This window comes from Adiantum capillus-veneris, chromosome 21 (genome assembly GCF_014529385.1).
Source record: "Adiantum capillus-veneris isolate H3 chromosome 21, ASM1452938v2, whole genome shotgun sequence".
Classification (NCBI taxonomy): domain Eukaryota; kingdom Viridiplantae; phylum Streptophyta; class Polypodiopsida; order Polypodiales; family Pteridaceae; genus Adiantum; species Adiantum capillus-veneris.
In genome coordinates this window covers 61456031-61478897 of record NC_140951.1, presented here as the reverse complement: position 1 = coordinate 61478897, position 22867 = coordinate 61456031, and the positions used below count along the sequence as shown (strand labels likewise).

The 22867-nt window shown below is 45.1% G+C and overlaps 1 protein-coding gene across 4 annotated transcripts in view; it reads left to right on the top strand.

Annotated features, from left to right (window-relative positions):
• Positions 1 to 22867, top strand: part of LOC147431039 (MBOAT (membrane bound O-acyl transferase) family protein) — a 152155-nt gene that overhangs the window by 71322 nt on the left and 57966 nt on the right. For all 4 annotated transcript variants that reach the window (XR_015185668.1, XR_015185669.1, XR_015185667.1 and 1 more), the window contains exons 12-13: positions 15019 to 15081; positions 15158 to 15267. Coding sequence is in view for 1 of the 4 variants with exons in the window: in XM_086493585.1 (XP_086349711.1) it covers positions 15019 to 15081; positions 15158 to 15267 (173 nt within the window). In the remaining 3 variants the exon portion in view is untranslated. The remainder of the gene's footprint in view (positions 1 to 15018; positions 15082 to 15157; positions 15268 to 22867) is intronic.

Below are 22867 nucleotides of genomic sequence, written 5' to 3'. Positions count from 1 at the left end.
TTATTGAAGTGCTAAAAGTCTGTTCGGTCTGTTATTTTCTATTGGCACGTGGTGCCTGTCTTGTGACATTAGAGAGATTTGATTTGATTTGGTATTGACGTCCGCGGGGGCCAGAAATAACCCATGGAACCTCAAAGTGATACATAGTCTCCCCTTACGGGGGTGTATGGTGTGGTGTGTGTTATTCTCCTTTTGTGTTCCTATGAGTGTCTTTTGATGCTCAAGTATGCGGGTGAGGTATGTTCCGAGAGCTGTAGGGGAGGGGTTTGTCTTGGATAATAGGTCCGCAAAGGTAGAGCAACCGCTTAGAAGTGGTTGAAAATTAGCCCAAATGTGAGCGTATTTTGGGCATTCCAATGTCACATGTGATTCATCTTCGGGAGCTTGCATTGTACATGATGTGCATATCCGTTTAGAAGCATCAATTTTCAGCCAGCCCTCTGTTTCTATTTTCAGCATATGTGACCTTGTGCGCATCAAAGAGATGGCTCTTCGTGCCATGTGGGGCATGGGTGTTCGTATGTGGGCCTGGGCTTCCATTGGGTTTGTGTTATAGCCTTCCCAATACTTTGTGTTGACATGCTTGCAATAGTATTCAAATTTCGAGCGGTGTTGCGTTGTCTTCCACTTGGTGTGGAGAGAGAGAGAGAGAGAGAGAGAGAGAGAGAGAGAGAGAGAGAGAGAGAGAGAGAGCGCATGTATGATGTGCCATGGCCCATGGGTGATGGAGGGAGAGGTAGGTTAAAACTCAAAGGGAGAGAGAGAGAGAGAGAGAGAGAGAGAGAGAGAGAGAGAGAGAGAGAGAGAGAGAGAGAGAGAATGAAATGAAATGCTATATTAACGTCTTGAAAAGGCCAAAATGACCTATGAGACCACGAAGTTACAACATGGTGGAGTCTAGTACAATGTCTGGGTACAAAAGATAAAAAGTAGGGTGCTGAAAAAAGTATCAAAAATCCGTATCTACTAGATGGTCAGTGGGAGGGGCGCTCATACTATGTCTAATACAAAGGCTGATCCAGGGCTTTGACAGAATTGATACAAGGGCAGATACAAGAGTGAGCATGATATACAATCCTCATCAGGATCACAGGAAGTCCATCATAAGTCGTCGCTGGCAGATCTCATCAATCTCCTCCATGGTGAGTAGTCTGACCGGGCGTCATGCATATCGGGCCAGGGTGACCTGAATCCGCTGATGTAGTCTCCGCCAATGTTGTGTAGTCCTCCTGAGCCTTGGGCGCCTGGATCTCCTGAGCTCTGTCACTTGGTCGATCAGCGTGCCTTTGGTGTGAGGAGAGTATGAGCTCTACTGTGGTCGTTGCACCTCTGGCTGCACAATATCCGTGCTACCGAAGAAGTCTGTGATCCGTCTTTGAGACTGGCTAGCCTCTCCTCTCAACAAGCTCTCTCTGTGTCTTCCTAACTCTAGCAAGAACAATCTCAGACATCTCTGGTCCTCATACCCCATGACTCCAGAAAGCGGTCCAAAACCCTCTTTGAACAAGCAATGGAAGCGACCTCGTATCTCATAGTAAACTGGGCAACAGCATACATAGTGCAACTCTGTCTCAGCCTCGGTATGACATAGGGGACATGTCTGGGCCTCTGCTGCCACTTCGATGTATTTGCTAGTCTCCACCCAAAGCTGGTGTGAAGATGTGCGTATCTGGCCAATAGCACACCGTATTCAGTGAGATAAGTGGGTGTCCATGTATTTGGGCCTCACCACAAAACCATCCTCAGTGAAGTGGAGAAGATGCTCCCTATGGAAATCTATGTTGGTGCCGAACTCCTGTGTCGGCTGAATCCAAGTCCTGGTGTCCAAGTTGAGTCATGTCCTCGCGAATGAGCCGGTGATCTCGGATTGTGTAAAGAGTCAGAGAGGGGGCATCCAATGAGTCCTTGAAGGGGGGTAGTCTGTCCATGCTGAATCCATGTAGCTCAAACCATGATGTCATCTCTCCATACCAGTATGTCGTGTCTCCCTGCAAAGCTAACTCTCGAGAGGACTCAAGGGCTAAGTGGGCATATCTGTCTCTGGGAAGGTCCCACAAACGGTGTATAAAGGAGACTGCTCTAGTAAGTGCCTCAACCGCTATGGGGGGGGCAACTAGCTCTTCTTGAATAATGTCATGTGGTACTGATGCCTTGGCTCTAATAAGCCACGCAATCATAGAGACTAGAGGCTTCTCCATACCTCCCCATCCATCAGTGCGACCTTTCCTCCTGTGGTGGTCCACGGAAGGCCCCCATATCTGAACTTCGTATAACAATGCAGAAGCCACTAGAGTGTCAAAAAGCCAAAGTTCGTCCGAGGCTCCCGAAACTGGATTTGTGAACACATCCTCTCCAATCCACCCAATGCTGCATAGGCTCTGGTCATTCTAGTCTCTGCTGCTCTCCTCAATGAAAATATAGACACAGTAAAGATCACCCCTAGATAAGTGTAAGCATCTATATACTCCACTGTCTCATGACCGTATGTGAATGTCGGTGCTGATCTCCTAATCCACTGTGGGGTGGTGCTAAACACTATAACCTTGGTTTTGCCAAGGTTGAGAGACAAATCACTATCATGAGAAAAGTTGTGAAATGCATCCAAATGACGCTGCATCCCCTCTGGAGAGTCAAAAATCAGCACAATATCATCAGCATATAACAATAGTGGAATCCATGTGCCTGCCAACTGGGCACCTCTATCACCATCTCTCTCAATGTAGTCTGAAACCTCATCCGCATACATACCAACTAGCGTAGGAGATAGTGGGCATCCTTGTTTCACCCCGATAGTGGAGTGAACTAAAGTAGATAGCCCCTCTGACGTTCGTATATGTCCCACGATTGACCTGTATAGTTCCATTATCCCCCAAATTAGCTCTATGGCACTCCCATCTCCTGCAGCCTGCACATCAATCTAGCTCTAGGTACTGTGTCGAATGCTTTGCGGAAGTCCACAAAGCTACAATAGATCCGTCTCCCTTGTGGCCTGCCCTCCTCAATAATGGCTCTGAGTGTCAGAATGTGATCAAGAGTAAAGAAACCTGTCATGAACCCTGCCTGCCCTGCGACTGGTACACCCTCTCGCTCTGCTCATCTACTCAGCTGCTGGTTAAGAATAGATGTGTACAACTGTGCCAGTGTGTATCCAATCATGATAGTGCGGTAGTTCCCATGCTCCATAGGGTTTCTAGACTTGAAGATAGGCACAATAGTGGATAAGCTCCAAGTATTAGGCATGCCCTCAGTCATGGCACGTTTAAACATCATCGCTATAAGCTCTGCAAGCAACTCCCTTGAATGTATAAAATGCTTTGCTACCAAACCATCATTATCCTATGCTCTCGTGGTCCTCATCCTATCAATGTCCCTCTTCACCATCTCAGCGGTGGAAAAAGCACATATGTGTGGGCATGACTAAGGGGGTTCGAGAACTTAGTCACAAGGGACACCCATTTTTGGGCTTCCCGTCCCCACTTTTTTGTCCCCATTTGCCGTCAAGCCCTCTTTTTTACACAAAGTCCATTTGAGCCATGTCCCCCGTCCCCACTCCTTGGGACTCGTCCTTGTGACTGTCCGGAAGAGGTGGCTGTCCAGGCACTATGTACAAGGATGATGCATACTGGGCCTAGGCCTCTGTAGAAGTGATGGCAAGAGGAGTGGAGTGCTCATGGAAGAGTCTCCATGCCTCACCTGAGTCTTGACTCAAGAATAGCTGATATAGGTCCTGCTCCAATCATGCCAGAAATGCTCTCTTCTTCCGCCAAAGTAGGTGTCAGAAGGCAACCTGTGACTGTCTGTGAGTGATGTCTCCCAAAAGCACCTCTCTCTGGCTCTCGTCTCGCTGCACTCCTCATCATACGAGCTGTTCTGGGGCATACTCCCAGAACATCGTCTCTGCCTAGGCTGTGTGTGTGGGTATGCCTCTACTGCTGCATCATGCGATATCCGTGTCAGTATAGAAGTGAGCTCCTCCAGAGGTTGCCGTGGCTCCTCAGTGCACAAGCGTCTGTAAATCCCATCAATATAGATAGAGTCAGTCTCTCGAGTGAAGGTGTAGCGGGTCGCAGCTCCTGTAGCTTGTGTGCTACACTGAACTGGAAAGAGATAGTCATCGACAGAAGGGCGTGATCCACTGCTATGCCAACAGGTCTGGGTCCAACTGTGAGGTCTTGGATACTAGAGATAAAGCTCCCTCAACATCTCCTCTGAAGTATCATAAAATACTGTCTGTTGCTGAGCTTTGAAGTCGCCGAGGATGATAATGTCACCATCTCTAGAAAACTCCCATATGTCATCATCCAAAATAGCAAAGGGGGATCGCTGTCCTCTAGGTATTGCATACACAGATGTACCAGGAGGAAAGTAGCATATAGCAATGTATAGGTATCTGCCTGTCTCAGCTAGCAATCTCACCCACATGTACTTAGCCTCCTCATCTCTGCGGGCAATATGTATCAATGTTTGCAACTCCTCCATGAATAAATCTGCCACTCCCCCTGAGCCCCGTCCTGTGTGCTCTGATCGATTCTCCTTTCTGCAAGTTGTCTCCCATCTGTATCCGCTAACCCGTGGCAGGGACTATCCAGGGGCATAGTGCGTCTTTGAGTAGGATGATGTCCCTTCCGGTGAAATTTTCCTCAAAAGCAGCGTAGAGACCCATTACAATTCCAAGTAGCAAGTTTGAATGTGGTCCCATAGGTCTCGTGTTGTCATGCGGAGCGCTTTTCCATAATGACCTCTCTCCCATCTCTATAAAATGCCACCTTTCCTTTCTCTCTGTCGGTCCTTATCTCTGGCATGATTTCTTTCATATGAGCAATCTGTGAGAGTGTGAGGTCATCCCCAAGAAGTACCCCCGTTTTCTTTAGTGTAGGACGCCTCTTCAAGAGGGGGAAAGAAGGATCAATGCTCTCTTCTTTTGAAGTCTCCCCATTCCCTTCTTCCGTGTAGGAGAATGGAGAGAGCTTTTTATGAAAAATGGATTGGCAGGCAAATTTATTGAAAAAGCTCTCTCTATGAACTTTGTGATGGATTCCCCAATCTTATGCAAAAACCTCCCTCCGCCAAATGATGAACCATGATGTTGCAGGTTGTCACCCAAAATCGTGCCGCCACATTAAAAGACATTGCTATGGAGTGGCGATTGGGTGGTTGAAGGTCTTATGTGCACTTTCAACAGTGTGCCTACACACAACCTACAATACATGTGCAGACAAGTGCATAAGTCTAACACGCGAGGGCGTTATATGACTCCTGATTACTTAAAATAAGCAATAGATTTTCACCTTAAAATAGAACTGAATAAAATATGAGCATCAGACTAAATGATGCTGGATAGAACTTCTCTGATGCAATGCACGCGGCGTGGAGGTGGAGAGAGAGAGAGAGAGAGAGAGAGAGAGAGAGAGAGAGAGAGAGAGAGAGAGAGAGAGAGAGAGAGAGAGAGAGAGAGAGAGATGTACTTAAACATTCAATAGAGACAATCACACCTCATTCGACATGTTGCAGCAGGTGTGTGTGTCAACAAGACCCTTCATGCTTCATCCGCAATTGTTCTTTTTAGTAATTTCTCAATTATCAATTCTCGACAATGACAAGAGACGGAGAGAGACAGAGGGAGAGCAAGGCAGAGAGAGAGAGAGAGAGAGAGAGAGAGAGAGAGAGAGAGAGAGAGAGAGAGAGAGAGAGAGAGAGAGAGAGAGAGAGAGAGGGGGGGGGGGGAGAGAGAGATTAGACGAGAAAGGATGAATCACGATGTTAGAGCCGGGAACTTGTGATTGGTAAGCTCAACTACCAAGAAAGTAGAACCACAGTGATTGCAAGTTTATTGAGAAGAGTTAGAGGAATATGAAAAATCCACATAATTACGAAAGACTTTACAAAAATTATCAATCCACACACTATTCGAGTAGATATTTGTCATATCTACTCCAGTTTAGTGGCTGGAGGATCTAACTCCACAATTTTTGGATGTGGCTGAATCAATGATGCTTCCTGCAGTGCAAGATCCACCCACTCAGCAAGTTTTCTATCTTGCTCTTGAATCTCTCTTAGCCGCTCGGCTTGCAGTTTAAGAACAAAGCGCAGTTTGTTGGAGAACTCCTCGTTGCTCTCAAATATTGTCATCATTCGGCCCATCTCGCTCCCCAGCAAAGCCATTGCCCCACAGTCACCTCCGTATTGTACGACAACGCCGTTCTCATTTGTATATTGGGCAAGCATCTGCCAAAGAAACCAATGCCCACATTCTAGACCTCTTGCACGACAAACGACAATCAAAGACAACAGAAAAACTTTACTCCGATAAAGTGGCGGCGAAGTGTACCTCGCATAGATGTCCCATCAATCTCCTTCGTCCAATCACTTTGCTCTAGCCCATCGAACCAGGCATCGTCTAATGGTACGTCGAGGTGTGCTCTTCCCTCATTGCGGACACCAATAGTGTTTGCACAGTCCTATTATCCTTCTTGCATATCACTGTCTTGCAGACAACCACGTTTACGTGGCCTTCACGCCTTCCAGTTGCAACGGCAATATCATGCACCATTCCATAATTATGTGAGAGGCAGATGACTACGAACGCACCTCTGTCATCTTATGTAGACAGCGCTAGACGGGCAAGCTGTCCAAACTTGCACACCTCCATTCTGTTCCATTCTGGCACTTCAGAATTTGACATTCCATACAAAAATGCATTGCAAGGCAAAAAACAATGGAAGCATTCACTTTAGAATCCACGGCTGATCCTTCACGCAACAAACGAAGACATTTCTCCACAACGTGTGGCCTCACAGAGCTTAGCAAGGCCATCTTCAAGTCATCTTCTGTCTTGTCTTAACCAAAATGGACAATCTGAAGATGGTCGCTATCCCTCTCTGCAAATACCTCAATCAACACAAGTTAGATCTCGAAACGCAACGCAACTCCGATTCAAGTTTGCCACGTATTGGTTGACGGGTATGTAACCATTGGCAAGTGTGAGACATGCAATATTTCTGTTTCTAAACTCGTTGCAAAGTCCACCATCTCCTTTGCTGACATTCCACTTCTCTTGCCTGATCACCAAGAAACGCACAAATTTCAAAGTGAATAAAAAAATGTTCACCATTTGGATGTTAGTAAACATAATCACGTTTCTCTTTTAAACGAGTCGCCCCCTGCGAACCTTATGCCTCCTCGGATTGATCCATGTGCAAAGCAGTATCGTATAGGTTATTTAAAACTAACTCTAACAATGGGGGCAGGTACTATGCAATTATGAAGGCATCAACTTTCACACCTGAGGTGTTGTATCAAATCCCTCCAATGGAGGCCTTTAATGTCCCAAAATGATAAAGTGCCCCCGACGCCCCCCCGCCGTAAAATGCGATGATAGGTTGTACGGACAGGCCATGTGGCAGCAATACGGAATCCCGTGTTTCATGTTGACTGCTGACGTGGTAGGGCTATACGGATTTCCGTAATTCGCGCTGCCTGCTTATTGGGGCAGATTTTAGACCAGATGCTTTTGGGGACTATTTGCTTTTGTGTTTGAAGCTTTTGGGGGCTCTGCTTTTGGCATCCCTTGTAAAGTTTATAAGAGCCCCTTGGGCCTCACTTTGTAGAGCATCTGGATGCAAAGTCTGAGAGTAGAGGTCCCTCGGGAGTTGTACTTTGCAATGATTAATGTTAAAGAAATATCGAAAGGGGCGCCACACTTTGGGGCCAATACCTCATGCTGCTGTTTGACGTACGAGGACAACTCTGTTGCGGATTTGGAAGGAATTACGTCTTGCTTTGATTTGCAACGCACCTTCATGTGTCGAGGGGGTAGAGAGGCAACTACTTGTATGGATTAAGAAGGCCATCAGCTAGGCGAGAGGACACACATTGATTGGGCTAGATAGGAGGATGAGCCAGCATGCCCTTTACACCGTTGGTCAGATGCTTCCTTGGTTGGGGCACAAGTGATTGGCACTACCTACCAAGGTTGTACCAATACGAACGTGTGGAACCGTATTGTACGGTACGTCCGTATGGATCATACAGTACGGTGATTTTTAAAAAAAAAGAATTTAAAGCCCTTTTAGGCTACTGGACTCTGGATATCGATTTGAAGCAATGTTTCTACAGTTCTGAGTTTATTGTTTTGTTCAATTGCTTCATGCTTCAAGGTTTGTCATTGTTCTGAGTTCTCTTGTCAGCAGATAGAAATGTTTTTACGTTGTTCAATGTATATTGTTTCTTGAAGGTTGGTACTTGTTTTGAAGTTAAGTGAATCTCTAGTGGATAATGTGTGTAGTAATGTGTCCCCAAGTACTTTGCTTGATATAGATTGGTTAACCCTCTAACGAGGAAAATAAAATTTTCTTAAATTTCCTCTCATTTATTGTTTTTTAACAAAGGTACGTATTTTTACGTACCTAAAAAATTTATCCATACAGCATGACGTACAGTACGTACAGTCACGACCCGTACAGTACGTATGGTACAACCTTGCTACCTACGGGATCCGCGGAGGGGTTTCTCCCCGTATCAGAGGTTGATGAGGCTATTCCACCCGGCTGGGACGCCTTCATCGCAGGATCCCTTCTCAAAACGAATGGTGGGTGTACTTCGATCCTCACTCGAGAGACCCAATTTTTACTTAGCAGGGGACTCTCGTCTCTAGTATTGTGGAGACTAGCCATCATGGACGTCACATTAGATTGGAGTTTCAAGGTTAGGTTTTGCTTGAATAGTTGACTTCCATTGGCAGCTTGTTACAGTGGTAGGCTCTTGCTAGAGGAGGTCATGTTTTCACTACTAAGGAGGCACCACGTTGGAGACTATGGATTTGGCAAGGAAAGCCACTTGTATAGCTAGGATTGGGATCCTGGTGAGTGGGAGTTGCCCTTGTTGATGGAGGAGCCCCTCCATCCTTTTTTAGAGTACTCCTCTCCCTTGGGAGGAGGCTTCTTTTGTAGACTCGGCACCCTCCTCACCGTCCACGCCAGTCTGAGGTATGGCAGGATCAACGCATTCTTCCCGCTTTCCAAAGACAATTTTGGTCATGCATTTGGACCCTCCAAATTAGCCATAGGATATGTTTTTAGCCCATCGTTATAGGCCTGGACACCCCAAACCTAAGATCTTCTACAACACACGAAAGAGACTGCAAATAAATGTGAAAAACTTGAATAGATAGAGAGAGAAAAGGAGAGTTGACCCAGCACTACGTAGTTTCGTGCCTACATGCACTGCCCCCAAAGACTGGCGCCCCTTCTCTATATTTCTTTATAATTAAGATTCGCAAAGTACAATGTGCGAGGGTCCTACTCTCAATGCTCCCAAGCTTATCTGAGCAAAGGAGAGGCCTTGGGCACACTTATAAAGGTCCTTGGCCAAACTCAAAAGCAATACATGAAAAGCTATGCTTCTAAAAGTTTTTGGCTCCAAAAACAAGCGCCCAAGGGCTGTCTGTATGTGCTGCCACGTCAGCAAGGGATGTCCGTAATCTCCGCCGCAAATCGCAAAGTCCGTATGAGCTGTCACGTGAGCACCTCTATGCAAATTTGGGTGTTAGCTTTATTTTGAGAGAGAGAGAGAGAGAGAGAGAGAGAGAGAGAGAGAGAGAGAGAGAGAGAGAGAGAGAGAGAGAGAGAGAGAGAGAGAGAGAGAGAGAGAGAGAGAGAGAGAGAAATGAAATGAAATGAAATGAAATGTTATATTAACGTCTTCAAAAGGCCAAAATGACCTATGAGACCAATCAGTTACAAAATAGTGAATCTAATACCATGTCTGGGTACAAAAGAACTAGAAGTGGAACAAAATACTACTACTACTACTACAATCTAAAACTACGTGGGTGTAGCAGCTGATACAATAGGTCCCCGGTAAACTGGATGTAACAGTGTGTGAAACAAAGATGGAAGAAATGGTGAGGATCCATCCTCATCTGCACTCTGGATGTCGAGAGAGTATGGCTCGAATCTTCTGTTGTAGTCTCCGTCGATGCTGTGTAGCTCCTCTCCTCAGTCGCGGTGGTCTGTATCTCTGTAGCTCCAATGCTCGGTCGATGAGAGTGCCAGTAGTGGTCGAATGAGTGTGGGACGAGCTCTGCAGTGGTGGCTGCTCCTCTGGCTGTCCCATATCTAGTGAAAAGAAATCTGTAATGTGTCTCTGGGACTGCCTCTCGCTAGCTCTCCCCAGTAAAGTGTCTCTACACCTGTGTAACTCAAGTAGATATAGTCCAAGACATCTCTGATCCTCATAACTCATGACCCTAGATAGAGGACCAAAACCCTCTCTGAATAAGCAGTGGAAACGCCCCCGTATCTCATAGAACACTGTGCAATGACATATGTAGTGCAACTCTGTCTCTGGCTCTCTCTGGCATAATCGGCATATCCTGCTGTCTGCTGGTATCCCTCTGAATCTACCAGTCTCAATCTCGAGCTGATGTGAGGATGTGCGTATCTGACCAATGGCACAACGCAAACCATGAGACATATGTGTGTCCATGTAGCTGGGTCGAATCACAAACCCATCTACTGTGAGGTGGAGAAGATGCTCTCTATAGAAAGCCATCTTCGTGCTCAACTCCTGAGGCGGCTCTATCCATGTCCTCCTGGTGTCGAGCTGGATCAGGTCCTGACGAATGAGTCTAGTGATCTCCACCCGTGTAAGAGACAGCGAGGGTGCCTGAAGAGAATACTGGAAAGGGGGCAACCTGTCCATGGTGAAGCCATGCGTCTGAAACCATGAAGTCATCTGTGCATACCAGCATGAAGTGTCCCCCTGTAGAGCTAACTGTCTGGAAGACTCAAGGGCCAGTCTAGCATATCTGTCTCTAGTAGTATCCCATAGGCTGTGCACAAAGGACACTGATCTGGTAAGCGCCTCAATCTCCATGGGGGAGGCAGCTAGCTCTGCTCGAATGATCGCGTGAGGTACGGAGGCCTTGGCTCTAATCAATCGGGAGATCATAGATACCAAGGGCCTCTCCATACGTCTCCAACCATCCTGGCCTACAGAAGGTCCCCATACCTGTACCCCATACATCATAGCTGAGCCTACTAAAGTATCAAAGAGCCATAACTTTGTCCGAGGTTCCTGGAACTGAACCTGCAAACACATCCTCTCCAAGCCTCCCAAGGCCGCATAAGCTCTGGTCAGTCTAGTCTCTGCTGCTCTCCCCAAAGAAAACCTCGGCCCAGTGAAGACTATCCCAAGGTAAGTGTATGCATCTGTATACTCCACAATCTCTTGACCATACGTGAAGGTCGGTACCGATCTCCTGATCCACTGCAGTGTGGTGTTAAACACCATGACCTTGGTTTTACCAAGGTTTACAGACAATCCACTATCCTCTGCAAAACTGTGTAATGCATCCAACTGTCGCTGCATACCCTCTGGTGAGTCAGAGATCAAGACAATATCATCAGCATATAACAACAATGGGATCCACGTCCCTGCCAGCTGGGCACCTCTATCACCCTCTGTCAATGTAATCAGACACCTCATCAACATACATACCAAATAGAGTAGGAGACAATGGGCAACCCTGTTTCACCCCGATAGTGGAGTGAACTAAGTCAGATATCCCCTCTGGGGTGCGTACATGTCCCATCACTGATCTGTATAAAGCCATAATCCCCCAAATCAACACTGTGGGCACCCCCATCTCCTGCAGTCTGCGCATCAGTCGAGCTCTCGGTACCATGTCAAATGCTTTGCGGAAATCCACAAAGCTACAATAAATCCGTCTCCCATGTGACCTGCCCTCCTCAATGATAGCTCTGAGTGTCAGAATATGGTCAAGAGTGGAGAAACCCCTCCTGAAACCTGCCTGTCCCTTTGCCCGTACACCCTCACCCTCTGCCCAGTTACTCAACTGCTGCTCAATAATGGATGCATACAATCGTGCCAGTGTGTGTCCAACCATAATAGTGCGGTAATTTCCACGCTCTGTAGGATCACCTGCCTTGAATATAGGCACAATAGTAGACAACCTCCAAGTCTCAGGTAATCCCTCACACATGGCACGATTGAACAACACTGCAAGAACCTCCATCAGCATATCCCTAGCATGTATAAAGTGCTCCGCTACTAGACCGTCATGATCGTAAGCCCTCTTGGTCCTCATCCTGTCAATGGCTCTCTTTATCATCTCAGTGGTAAAGAAGGTGCTCGTAGGTGGACATGGCTCTGTAGGAAAGAGAGAGAGAGAGAGAGAGAGAGAGAGAGAGAGAGAGAGAGAGAGAGAGAGAGAGAGAGAGAGAGAGAGAGAGAGAGAGAGATGAAATGCAATGAAATGACATATTAATGTCTTCAAAAGGCCAAAATGACCTATGAGACCATCAGATACAAAGTGGTGAATCTAATACAATGTCTGAAGTACAAGTACAAAAAGTACTGAAAGTAAAAAATGAAAACTGAAAATGAAGAGTGAAATGTGAAATGTGAAATGTGAAAATGTAGAGTAGGCCCTCAATGACAATCTGGGTGTCGTGCTAGAATGCCTGTGATCCTCTGCTGGAGTCTCCGTCGATGGAGTGTGCTCCTACGTCTTGGTCGTGGTCGTCTCGATCTCCCGAGCTCAGTCGCCCTGTCAATGAGGGTGCCTCTGGTATGAATGCGGGTACAACCCTGTGCTGGTGGTTAGTCTCTTGGCTCCCTCGATCCAAAGAAGTCTGTGATCTGTCTTTGTGGCTGTCGTACTCCATGTCTCCTGAACAGACTATCTCTATGTCATTGTAGCTCAAGTAGATATAAGCCAAGGCATCTCTGATCCTGATACCTCATGACTCTATCTAGGGGTCCAAAACCCTCCCTGAATAAGCAATGGAAGCGCCCTCGTATCTCATAATACAAAGTGCAGTGGCATATGTAGTGTAGCTCTGTCTCTGGCTCTCTACCGCATAGTTGACATATCCTAGACTCCGGTGGTATCCCTCTGAATCTACCCGTCTCAATCTCCAGTTGGTGTGAGGATGTGCGAATCTGACCAATAGCACATCGCAGACCATGAGACAAATGAGTGTCCATGTAGCTCGGACGAGTCACAAACGTGCCAATGTGTTCCCTATCATAATAGTACGGTAGTTCCCTGGCACCGTGGGGTCCCTTGCCTTGAAGAGAGGTACAATAGTAGATAATCTCCAGGACTCGGGTAGTCCCTCACACATGACACGGTTAAACAACCGCGCAAGAACCTTTGACAGTAAATCTCTAGCATGTATCAAGTGCTCTGCGACCAAACCATCATGATCATATGCTCTCCTAGTCCTCATCCTGTCAATGGCGTTCTTCACCATCTCAGTGGTAAAGAAGGTACTAGTGGCTGGACATGGCTCTAGAGGGTCTGGTAATGGTGGTTGCCTAGGTACTGTATATAATGATGCTGCATACTGACCCCAAATCTCGGGAGAGGTAATCACTGGAGGAGGTGAGTGCTCGTGGAAGAGACGCCAGGCCTCACCTGAATCTCGACTCAAAAAGAGCTGATACAAATCACGTTCCATCTGGGCTAAAAAGGCCCGCTTCTTCCGTCGCACTAAACGCCGAAGGGCAATCCGAGACTGTCTATATGTAATGACTCCAAGTATAAGCTCGCTCTGAATCTGAACTCTCAGCTCTCTGCACTCCTCATCATACCAACTATTCTGAGGCATGTTCCCAGAACGTCTTCTCTGATCTAGTTGAGTGTGTGGGTATGCCTCTGCTGCTACCCCATGCAAGATCTCCGTCAATAAAGTGGTGATCTCCTCCACTGTATTTACAGGCTCGGCTGCCCACATCTGTTTTTAAATCTCTTCCACATAAATTGAATCCGTCTCTGGTGTAAAAGTATACCGTGTGTGTGCAATCCTTCGTGGTGGTGTTTGAGAGGCACTATACTGGAAAGAGACTGAAAAAGTCAGGAGAGCATGGTCCACTGCTACTCCAAGAGGCCTAGGACCCACACTGAGATCCTGAATATTAGAGATGAAGCTCGGTGAAGTCATGACATAGTCCACTGTACTGGCCCCATGTCTGTGTGGAAAGCATGTGAATCCCCCAGACAAAGGAAAAATCTCTAGACCATTAAGTATGGCCAGACCATGCGTGGTTGTCATCTCCATGAGATATCTCCCATACTCTGTGTGCTCTCTATCCTGTGAGTGTCTGTCAAGCCCCATCTCCAATATATCCATCTCTCTAAGCATCTCCTCCGAGGTATCATAAAATACCGTTTGGGAGTTGGCCGTAGGAAGAAGAAGAAGAAGAGAAGAAGAAGAAGAAGAGAGTTTTAACGTCGTAGAGAGAGAGAGAGAGAAGAAGAAGAAGAAGAAGAAGAAGAAGAGAGATTTAACGTCGTAGGAAACTACCCCAAGAGACCTTAAAGATCTAGCCGACGAGAGAGAGAGAGAAGAAGAAGAAGAAGAAGAAGAAGAGAGTTTTAATGTCGTAGGAAACTATCTCAAAGATCTAGCCGACGAGAAATTGAACTCAAGACTTGCTATTCAAGAGGGAAATGGCATAACCAATCTACCACTCTTGGGTGATAGAAAGGTTATACCATTTTCCTCTTTTTATTAGCACACACACACACACACACACACACACACACACACACACCCACACCCGAGAAGAAGAGAGTTTTAAGTTTAAACGTCGTAGGAAACTATCCCAAGAGACCTTAAAGATCTATCCGACGAGAAGTTGAACTCAAGACCTGTTATTCAAGAGGGAAATGGCATAACCAATCTACCACTCTTGGGTGAGAGAGAGAGAGAGAGAGAGAGAGAGAGAGAGAGAGGAGGAGGAGGAGGAGGAGGAGGAGGAGGAGAGAGTTTTAACGTCGTAGGAAACTATCCCAAGAGACCTTAAAGATCTAGCCGACAATACGGAATTTTTCAGCTCTGATATATTAAGTTGTTCACGTTTTGAAATTTTTTGAGGTGCTGAACTTTAAGTGGGTCGAGTTTCTTCTCATCTGGAAATTCTTCAAATTTGGGCGGAATTTTTCAGCTATGACATATTAAGTTGTTCATGTTTTGAATTTTTTTGAAGGTGCTGAACTTTATGTGGCTCAAGTTTCTTCTCATCTGGAGATTCTTCAGATTTTGGGCCTTGGTATATGTCTTGTATATGATTTATGTTGTGCTTCTGTTGCAGTTGATAAATACAAATTTTTATTTTTGTTTTAAAGGTGGGTGGCGTTGAGGCTGTAGAAAACATGCCACATTGCATCAACAACTGCTATGACCTCGAGGGATTTTGGAAGAGCTGGCATGCATCCTACAATCGTTGGCTTGTTAGGTTGGTCAGGATTATTGTTTACTGACATATTGAGCTAAAGTACACATTAGTAGCCCTGCAGAACTATGTTCGCTGCAATTGTAAAATCTCTAGAGAAGTAGCAGCAGACAAATTATTTCAGTAGGCTCCAAATGCTAGTCGAAGTTTTGGGTGATCAGAGTACATAGTACTTGTTTTCCTGCCTATCTGAGGCACATATTAAGGCATCATGTCCAATTGAGGATGCTTGTCTGGGGAAACTAGTTGTAAAGTGCTGGCTTCAAGATTTGATCATATCTAGCTTGATGGACAAGGGCTACATAGAACTCGAATATAGCTCATCTTGTTGTCTTTCATAGGTATTCTTTCTGCAGGAAGCAGGCGCAGTAGAAGGCTCTCATGTGGGAGCATGTTTTCAATCTACACATTAACCAGACTCAGAAACACACCAACGAAACTGTGTTTCCCATAGATAGAGTGTAGTGCCTCATAACCAAAGTTATCGGTCCATCTAGATCCAAATTAGATAGTCTAGATTCTTTTGAATGGGGCAGAGGCCCTTACAATACAGAGGTTTTTTCTTTCGATTGATCTCTTGCCATTTAACCAAACAGACTAACCAAACAGACTAAGGGCTCTGTCTATCCAGCAGATTCTTATCAGTGTGCAAGAGCATTTCAGAATAGAACTGTTGAAATCCACATTTCCATTTGTGTGCTTGTAACTCTTTCCCAAGATTTAAAGGTTATCCTGAAAAAGGGGGGCAACTAGCCCATCTTCAAGTCCCTAGTTTGGTGTTGACTCAATTGTTCTTTCTTTCCCTCTTCTGTTGGGCTTGAGATAAGGATTTCATTTATTTAGTACATTAACACCATTGTGCACTCGTGCTTTGTGACATTGCTTTCATTTTATTTTCAGCTCCCTTAAGAGTGGCCTTGCTCCATATTCCTCAAGAGGTTCTCTGCCATCATGTTGTCCCTCTTTAAACTTTCATGTCCTCTATCTATTAACCGACCCCCTTTGAAGACCTTGCACCTATGGCCAAGATGACAATAGCTCTCCCCTTCATTTTCTCTTATATCTTTGGGTGTGTTTCCATAATGATCTGCAAAAGTTTCTTGCTGATACTGGCCCTTTAAGCACCATCCTATTCTTTATGAATGTTGCTTTGTTTGCCGCATCTTTGATTGCACAACAATCATCCTTTTTTGTGGGTCTCTGCCTATTCTCCATGGCCTTACAAAGGTTTTTTAAGAGTTTAATGCATAACTCCCTGCTATTGTCTTCTTGATTCTCAGAGATGCTGGTGGCCTGGATGTTAAGTTTCTTTTGTGTCACATCTTAGCCTTCTCGAGTGTGGTGTTTATTCGTAATGTCTAATCCCGGTGTCTCTTACCTCACTTCGTCCTTGCTTTATTTTGAGTACGTCCAGTGATGCCTTCCGTGTTCCTTCCATCCATGGTTTTGGACAATTCTCAGGCGATCTCTTTTATGGCCTACGAATCAACGTGGGGGGTTTCCCTCTCTTTACAGGAGGTTGGCGATCTTATAGTAGCATAAGCACGCCCTTTAGTAGCTGAATTTTTTATTGCATTGCAGTCTTCTTCTCGTAGGCCGCCTCCAACTTGGGGATCTGTTCCAAGGGCCTATATGCGTGGTGCTAATGCTGTTCTCCACTATCTTGTTATTTAGATTGATGAGGTTTTTTTATGTCTTTTCTCCATAGTGTGTAATTTTGCATCCATCTTGTCCTCTTTAATCTGTGAGCTTGTGTTTGTTTGAAATCTGAGAGAGAATGAAAGAAAGATTTTTTGAAGTCTCCTAGAGGCCGAAAGCGGCCCATGAGACCAATCTATATACGTGTGACATGTGCGTCCTCTAGGCTTTAGCTACCTAGAAAAAAAAGGAGAAAGGTACAAAATGAATTAATAACTACAAACTGAGTGAATAGAGGTAGGAGACTAGGAAGACTAGATGTCTACATGGGGTGACAGAGGGACGGAGCCTTTAACATTGAGAACAAAATTATATGTACCAAAATGTCTGTAGGATATCATGTATGGGTAGGTACAGGGTGAGGAGCCTATAGCACAAAAGTGAGCACTATGCTCTAGTGGCAGATGCGTTGTCTGGCAAGCCACATATATTTGTTGTTACATGAGTGCATCATCAAGATTTTGATGCGATTGCGAGAGCAGTATGCTACAATCCTGGATTTTGCTTAGATCTTGGAGAGTGGGGAGACAATTTTAGGCTATTCTCTGTGGGAAAGACCATGTTGTGTGTGACACGTGGTTTGATGCAGAGGGTTTTGACGGAGTGTCACAATCCTCCTTTTATTGGGCACAGGGGCATAGAGGCGACGCTGAAGGTGTTGATAGATGCTTCTATTGGCAAGAGCTCAAGAAGGATGTGGATGAGTTTGTGCGTACTTGTTTGGTATTTTAGAAAATGAAGTATGACAAGCATAAAGTGATAGGACTCGTACAGCCTTTATTGATTCCGGATTGACCTTGGAGAGTATAGCAATGATTGTTTTTTTTAATCTTCCCAAGACTCGAAGTGGGCATGATGGTATTTGGACTATCGTGGATAGAGTCAGCAAATAGGGTCATTTTGTACGAGCGAAGAAGACAATGAAGGCCAATCATTTGGCAAAGTTGTTTATCTTGCACATCTTTCGGCTACGTGGGATGCCTAAGTCTACTATTTTAGATAGAGACCCCCCTTTACCGGTTTGTTGGCACAACCTTTCGGCAAAAAGGGAGGGTGTATGCCGAGGGAGTTTCAGCCCGTGTACAACAGAGTACCCTTGAAATTTTGGAAGGTATGTTTTATTCTTCTTCTCTTTAATCTATAGTCGCCTTATTCTTCTTCTTCTTCTTCTTCTTCTTCTTCTCTCTCTCTCTCTCTCTCTCTCTCTCTCTCTCTCTCTCTCTTCTTCTTCTTCTTCTTCTTCTTCTCTCTCTCCCCCACCACCACCTCAAAACGGATTGAAAGCCAGTGCCAACGTCTGTCTCTAGATGCCTTGTTTTGGAGTGTAGTGTGTGAGAATGTGGGCACTATGTTCAAATTTTCTCTTCTTTTTATTCGCAGATCGATGGACAGCCAGAGATTACCAACTCAGTGGCTTTAGACTTCTTATATATTTTTGAAAATAAGTACTAGTGGCAGAAGCATTAACTTGGTGGAGTTTCCCTATAACAACGTAGTTCACACTTGGACGGGAAAGGCACCATTTGAGATTGTTGAGGGTGGCAAAAAGGTTCCTCCTATTTTGTGCACCAAGGACAAGATATTCCAAGGAGATCATTTTATACACACAATTTTTGTCCGATCCGTCATTTTCCACGCGTGGCGAAAAAATAATAATTTTGAAATCTAGGGACACCATCTTTCTCATGTGTGCGTTCTGCACTGCATCCGGCTAATGTTCTCCTTATCCTAGTATCCGGACATCGATCAATTTTCTTGATGGCACACAAATTCATAATAGTTCTATGTGCACAATAAACATTTTTATTCATTTACAGTGTTAGCCAAAATTATTACATCCCTCTGGCTTCTACAATTGTCCTCAATTGTAGGGCATCAAGATAATTATTGCATCATTTCCAATTTTTGCTTGAGGAAGATCCATAATAAAATCCATGGCAATACTTTTTTAAGGTACTTTGGGTATCGGTAGGTGCTGAAGTAAGCCATGAGTTTTATGGCGATCATACTTAGTCTTCTGGCATGCAACACAATCAACATATTAATCTTTGCCAGCTCGTAGTGTTGGCTAGTAAAAATATCTTTCTAATGCTTGTGTTGTGGATATTATGCCTTTATGCTTTACGTAAGAAGAAGCATGTGCTTCATCCATTACTTTTTTCCTAAGTGAACACGCCACAGAGGGCTCGATGGAAATAAAAATATCATTCTTGATAAAATAAGGGAAGATTTACCGGTTTGTAGTTGTTGCCATCTTCCACTAAAATCAGAATCTTCAATTGTAACATGCTTGCACAACCAAGCGAGAAATCAATAGCAACACATGAACAAGAATTGCAATAATTGAACTTGATATGAGAGAGAGAGAAATGAACATGAAATGAAATGCTATATTAACGTCTTCAAAAGGCCATAATGACCTATGAGACCCGAAAGTTACAAAGTGGTGGATCTGCTACAAAGTGGTGGATCTGCTACAATGTCAGAATAACAAAATAACCTAACAACATTACAAAGATATCTACTATGGGGGCCTAAGCTGGTCGATGTGAGCCGAGCATAAAACTAAGCGGGAAAATTTGGGTGGCTTGTTGGGATGGGGGAACCAAGAATGAGTGGAATTTCACGATCTTTAGGTCATACTGGTGGCAATAGCCCAAACAAGGGTTCTTCAAAACAATTAGCGTACTCTTGTAAGAAGTGTAGATGACTTTGATCTTCAGTGGATAAAGGAATAGATGCATGTGTAGAATTAGAGTTTGCATAAATGATGTAAACAAAACGAGGTCTCTTTATTAATTTCTTGACGGAACAAGCAGATACAAGGGGTACAAATTAGCCCTGAAATTTTACATCCAATTTTATGTGTTTGTCTCTAGTGAGGAGGATCTCTCAATCGCGGGCGTGAAGACGGGTATCATACTTATGGAACCAGGGCATCCCTAACAAAACATCACAACCTGCTAGTTCCACAGCATCTAGAAATCCTTGGACGTAGACTCAGCATGAGCCCACTAAGGGTGTAGTAGAACCATAAGTTCCATTCACCATCTGGACTTCAATGGGGTTGCCCTTTGCTCATCTTTGAATGCCAAGGCGGGCGGCCATGTTGGTGGAAATGAAGTTTTTTACTAACCTAGGCTCTACAAGGCTGTGATGCTCTTCGACGAGGTTTGGGATCAATCCTACAGAAGGGGGAGGCTTCTTCTTGTTGTTGTTGTCGTTGTCCTGAGTGTTCTGTCATTTGACAAGAATGTTACTGGGTGGGGTAGGATGGATGGTTTGGTTACATTCCTTGAAGGTGTGTTCTCTACGACCACACTTATAGCATCTACCTGAGTCCTGTACTCAGCCATCTGTTGAGGAGCTAAAATAAAGATGCCTATTTAGGGTTTGGGAAGAGCTCGAAGCTTGTTGTCGTGGAGTGGAAGAAGTGTTGTTGGGGAGTTTGGTGCATGAGTACATAGAGTCAGTGTCTATTGAAGAAAGTTTTTGTCCTTTGGCTGTTTTTGTTGGTGTAATCGAGGACTATTACAAATTTTTCAAGGGGAGGGATGTCACAAAGTGATGACGTAGCATTTCCAATTGGAAGAGAAATGGCCGAGTGGACAAAAGAAACTGAGCCATCCAACTGAAAGAACTTATGGAGCACAAGCCAAGGGGCCTAAAATCCTAAAAACCAGAAGCTTCAAGTTTGCGGCTGATTTCCGTAAAACGCGCTGACATGATGACATGGCAAGCAATACGGACAATGACGTGGCAATATTGTACGGATTTTCTGCGTTTTGCGCTGAGGATGCCACGTGGCATGTTGTACAGATTTTCGCAAAAAGCGTTGGCCATTTTGAGCCGGTTTCAGCGCTAGCTTTTGGGGTTTAAAGCTTTTAGGTGAAGTGCTTTTGGGCTTTGCTTTTAGGAAACCCTTGTAATGTTCATAAGGAACCCAAGGCCTCACTCTGGAGGGCATGTGGATGCAGGCTCTAAGAGAAGAGGACCCTCGGGAGTTGTACTGTTGCGAGTATAATAATAAAGCAATACGGAAAGGGGCGCCAGTCTTTGGGGCGAGTGTTTTTGGGTGTGGAACTCCGTCATGCTGCCAAGTCTACTACGAGATACGAGGCCGCTTTCACTACTTGTTCAGAGAGGGCTTTGGACCACTCTCTAGAGTCATGGGGTACGAGGACCAGAGATGCTTGGGTTTGTTTTTGCTGGAGTTGCGCAGACATAGAGAGAGCCTGATGAGAGGAGAGGCTAGCCACCCTCAGAGACAAATCACAAACTTCTTTAGAGGAGACATTGGATACCAGGAGGAGCTACTACCACAACAGAGCCCACACTCGCCTCGCACCAGAGGCACATTGATCTATTGAGGGACTGAGCTGGGGAGATCCAGATGCCCACGACTGCGGAGGACTACACAGTATCGACGGAGGTTGCATCAGAGGATTCGGATCACTTTGGCCGACAATGCACGACGCTCGGTCAGACTACTGACCATGGAGGAGATTGATGAGATCCACGAGCGATCGATGTTGGATTTGCTGTGATTAAGCTAACCCAGCTAGCTAGCTAGTCTCACATCTGGCAGCTTAGGATTCCATAGTATTCTTATTTTTGTTACTAAGACTTTGTATTAGATCCACCACATTGTAACTTTCTGGTCTCATAGGTCACTTTGGCCTTTTGAAGATGTTAATGTAACATTTCATTTCATTTCTCTCTCTCTCTCTCTCTCTCTCTCTCTCTCTCTCTCTCAAAGTTAAGTGATTTTGTTGTTTCTGTTCGTGTTGCTATTGATTTCTTTCGTGGAGTGTCCAAGCCTGTAACACGTGCATCGATATTGGTAGGATCGTGCTTCGATTTGCAGAGGGCAAGGAAGCAGTCTCTGCTTTGGTACCACTATAATTTCTTCCGACGACGGACCAGATGGAAAGAGAGAGATACCTACAATCTACACACTTGGCAACGCTTTAAGTACTCTAAAACCACTTTAATTATTGTGAAAAAGAGAGAGAGAAATGAAATGAAATGTTATATTAACGTCTTCAAAAGGCCAAAGTGACCTATGAGACCAGAAAGTTACAATGTGGTGTATCTGATACAAAGTCAGATTAACAAAATAAATTAAACTAGGATAACAAAATATATATATTGCGGGATCCTAAACTAAGCAGTACAATGTGAAGACAATATGGGAGGGGAGTAGAGATCCATCTTCATCTGCACTCTGGACGACGAAAGAGTATGGCTTGAATCCTTTGCCATAGCCTCCTTCGAAACTGTGTAGCTCCTCTTTTCCATCAGGGTCGTCTAGATCTCCCTAGCTCCAATGCTCGGTCTATGAGAATGCCAGTACTGCCGGTAGACCTCTCGACCGTTGGCTGCTCCTCTGTCTGTTCTTCTGGGTGTACAATATCTAGTGTAAAGAAATCTGTGATCTGTCTCTCGGGATGTCTTCTTCAGCTCTCCTCAGTAAAGTTTCTCTATGCCTCTGTAACTCAAGTAGATATAGCCCAAGACATCTTTGATCCTCATAACTCATGACCCTAGATAGAGGCCCAAAACCTTCTCTGAATAGACAGTGAAAACGGCATATCCTGCTATCTGCTGGTGTCCCTCTGAATCTGTCAGTCTCAATCTCGAGCTGATGTGAGGACGTGCGTATCTGGCCAATGGCACAACGCAAACCATGCGAAAGATGCGTGTCCATATAGCTAGGTCCAATCACAAACCCATCCCCCGTGAGGTGGAGAAGATGCTCTCTATAGAAAGCCATCTTTGTGCCCAACTCCTGTAACGGCTCTATCCATGTCCTCCTCGTGTCCAGCTGGATCAGATTCTGACGAATGAGTCTATTAATCTCTACCCGTGTCAGAGACCTCAAGGGTGCCTGTAGAGAGTATTG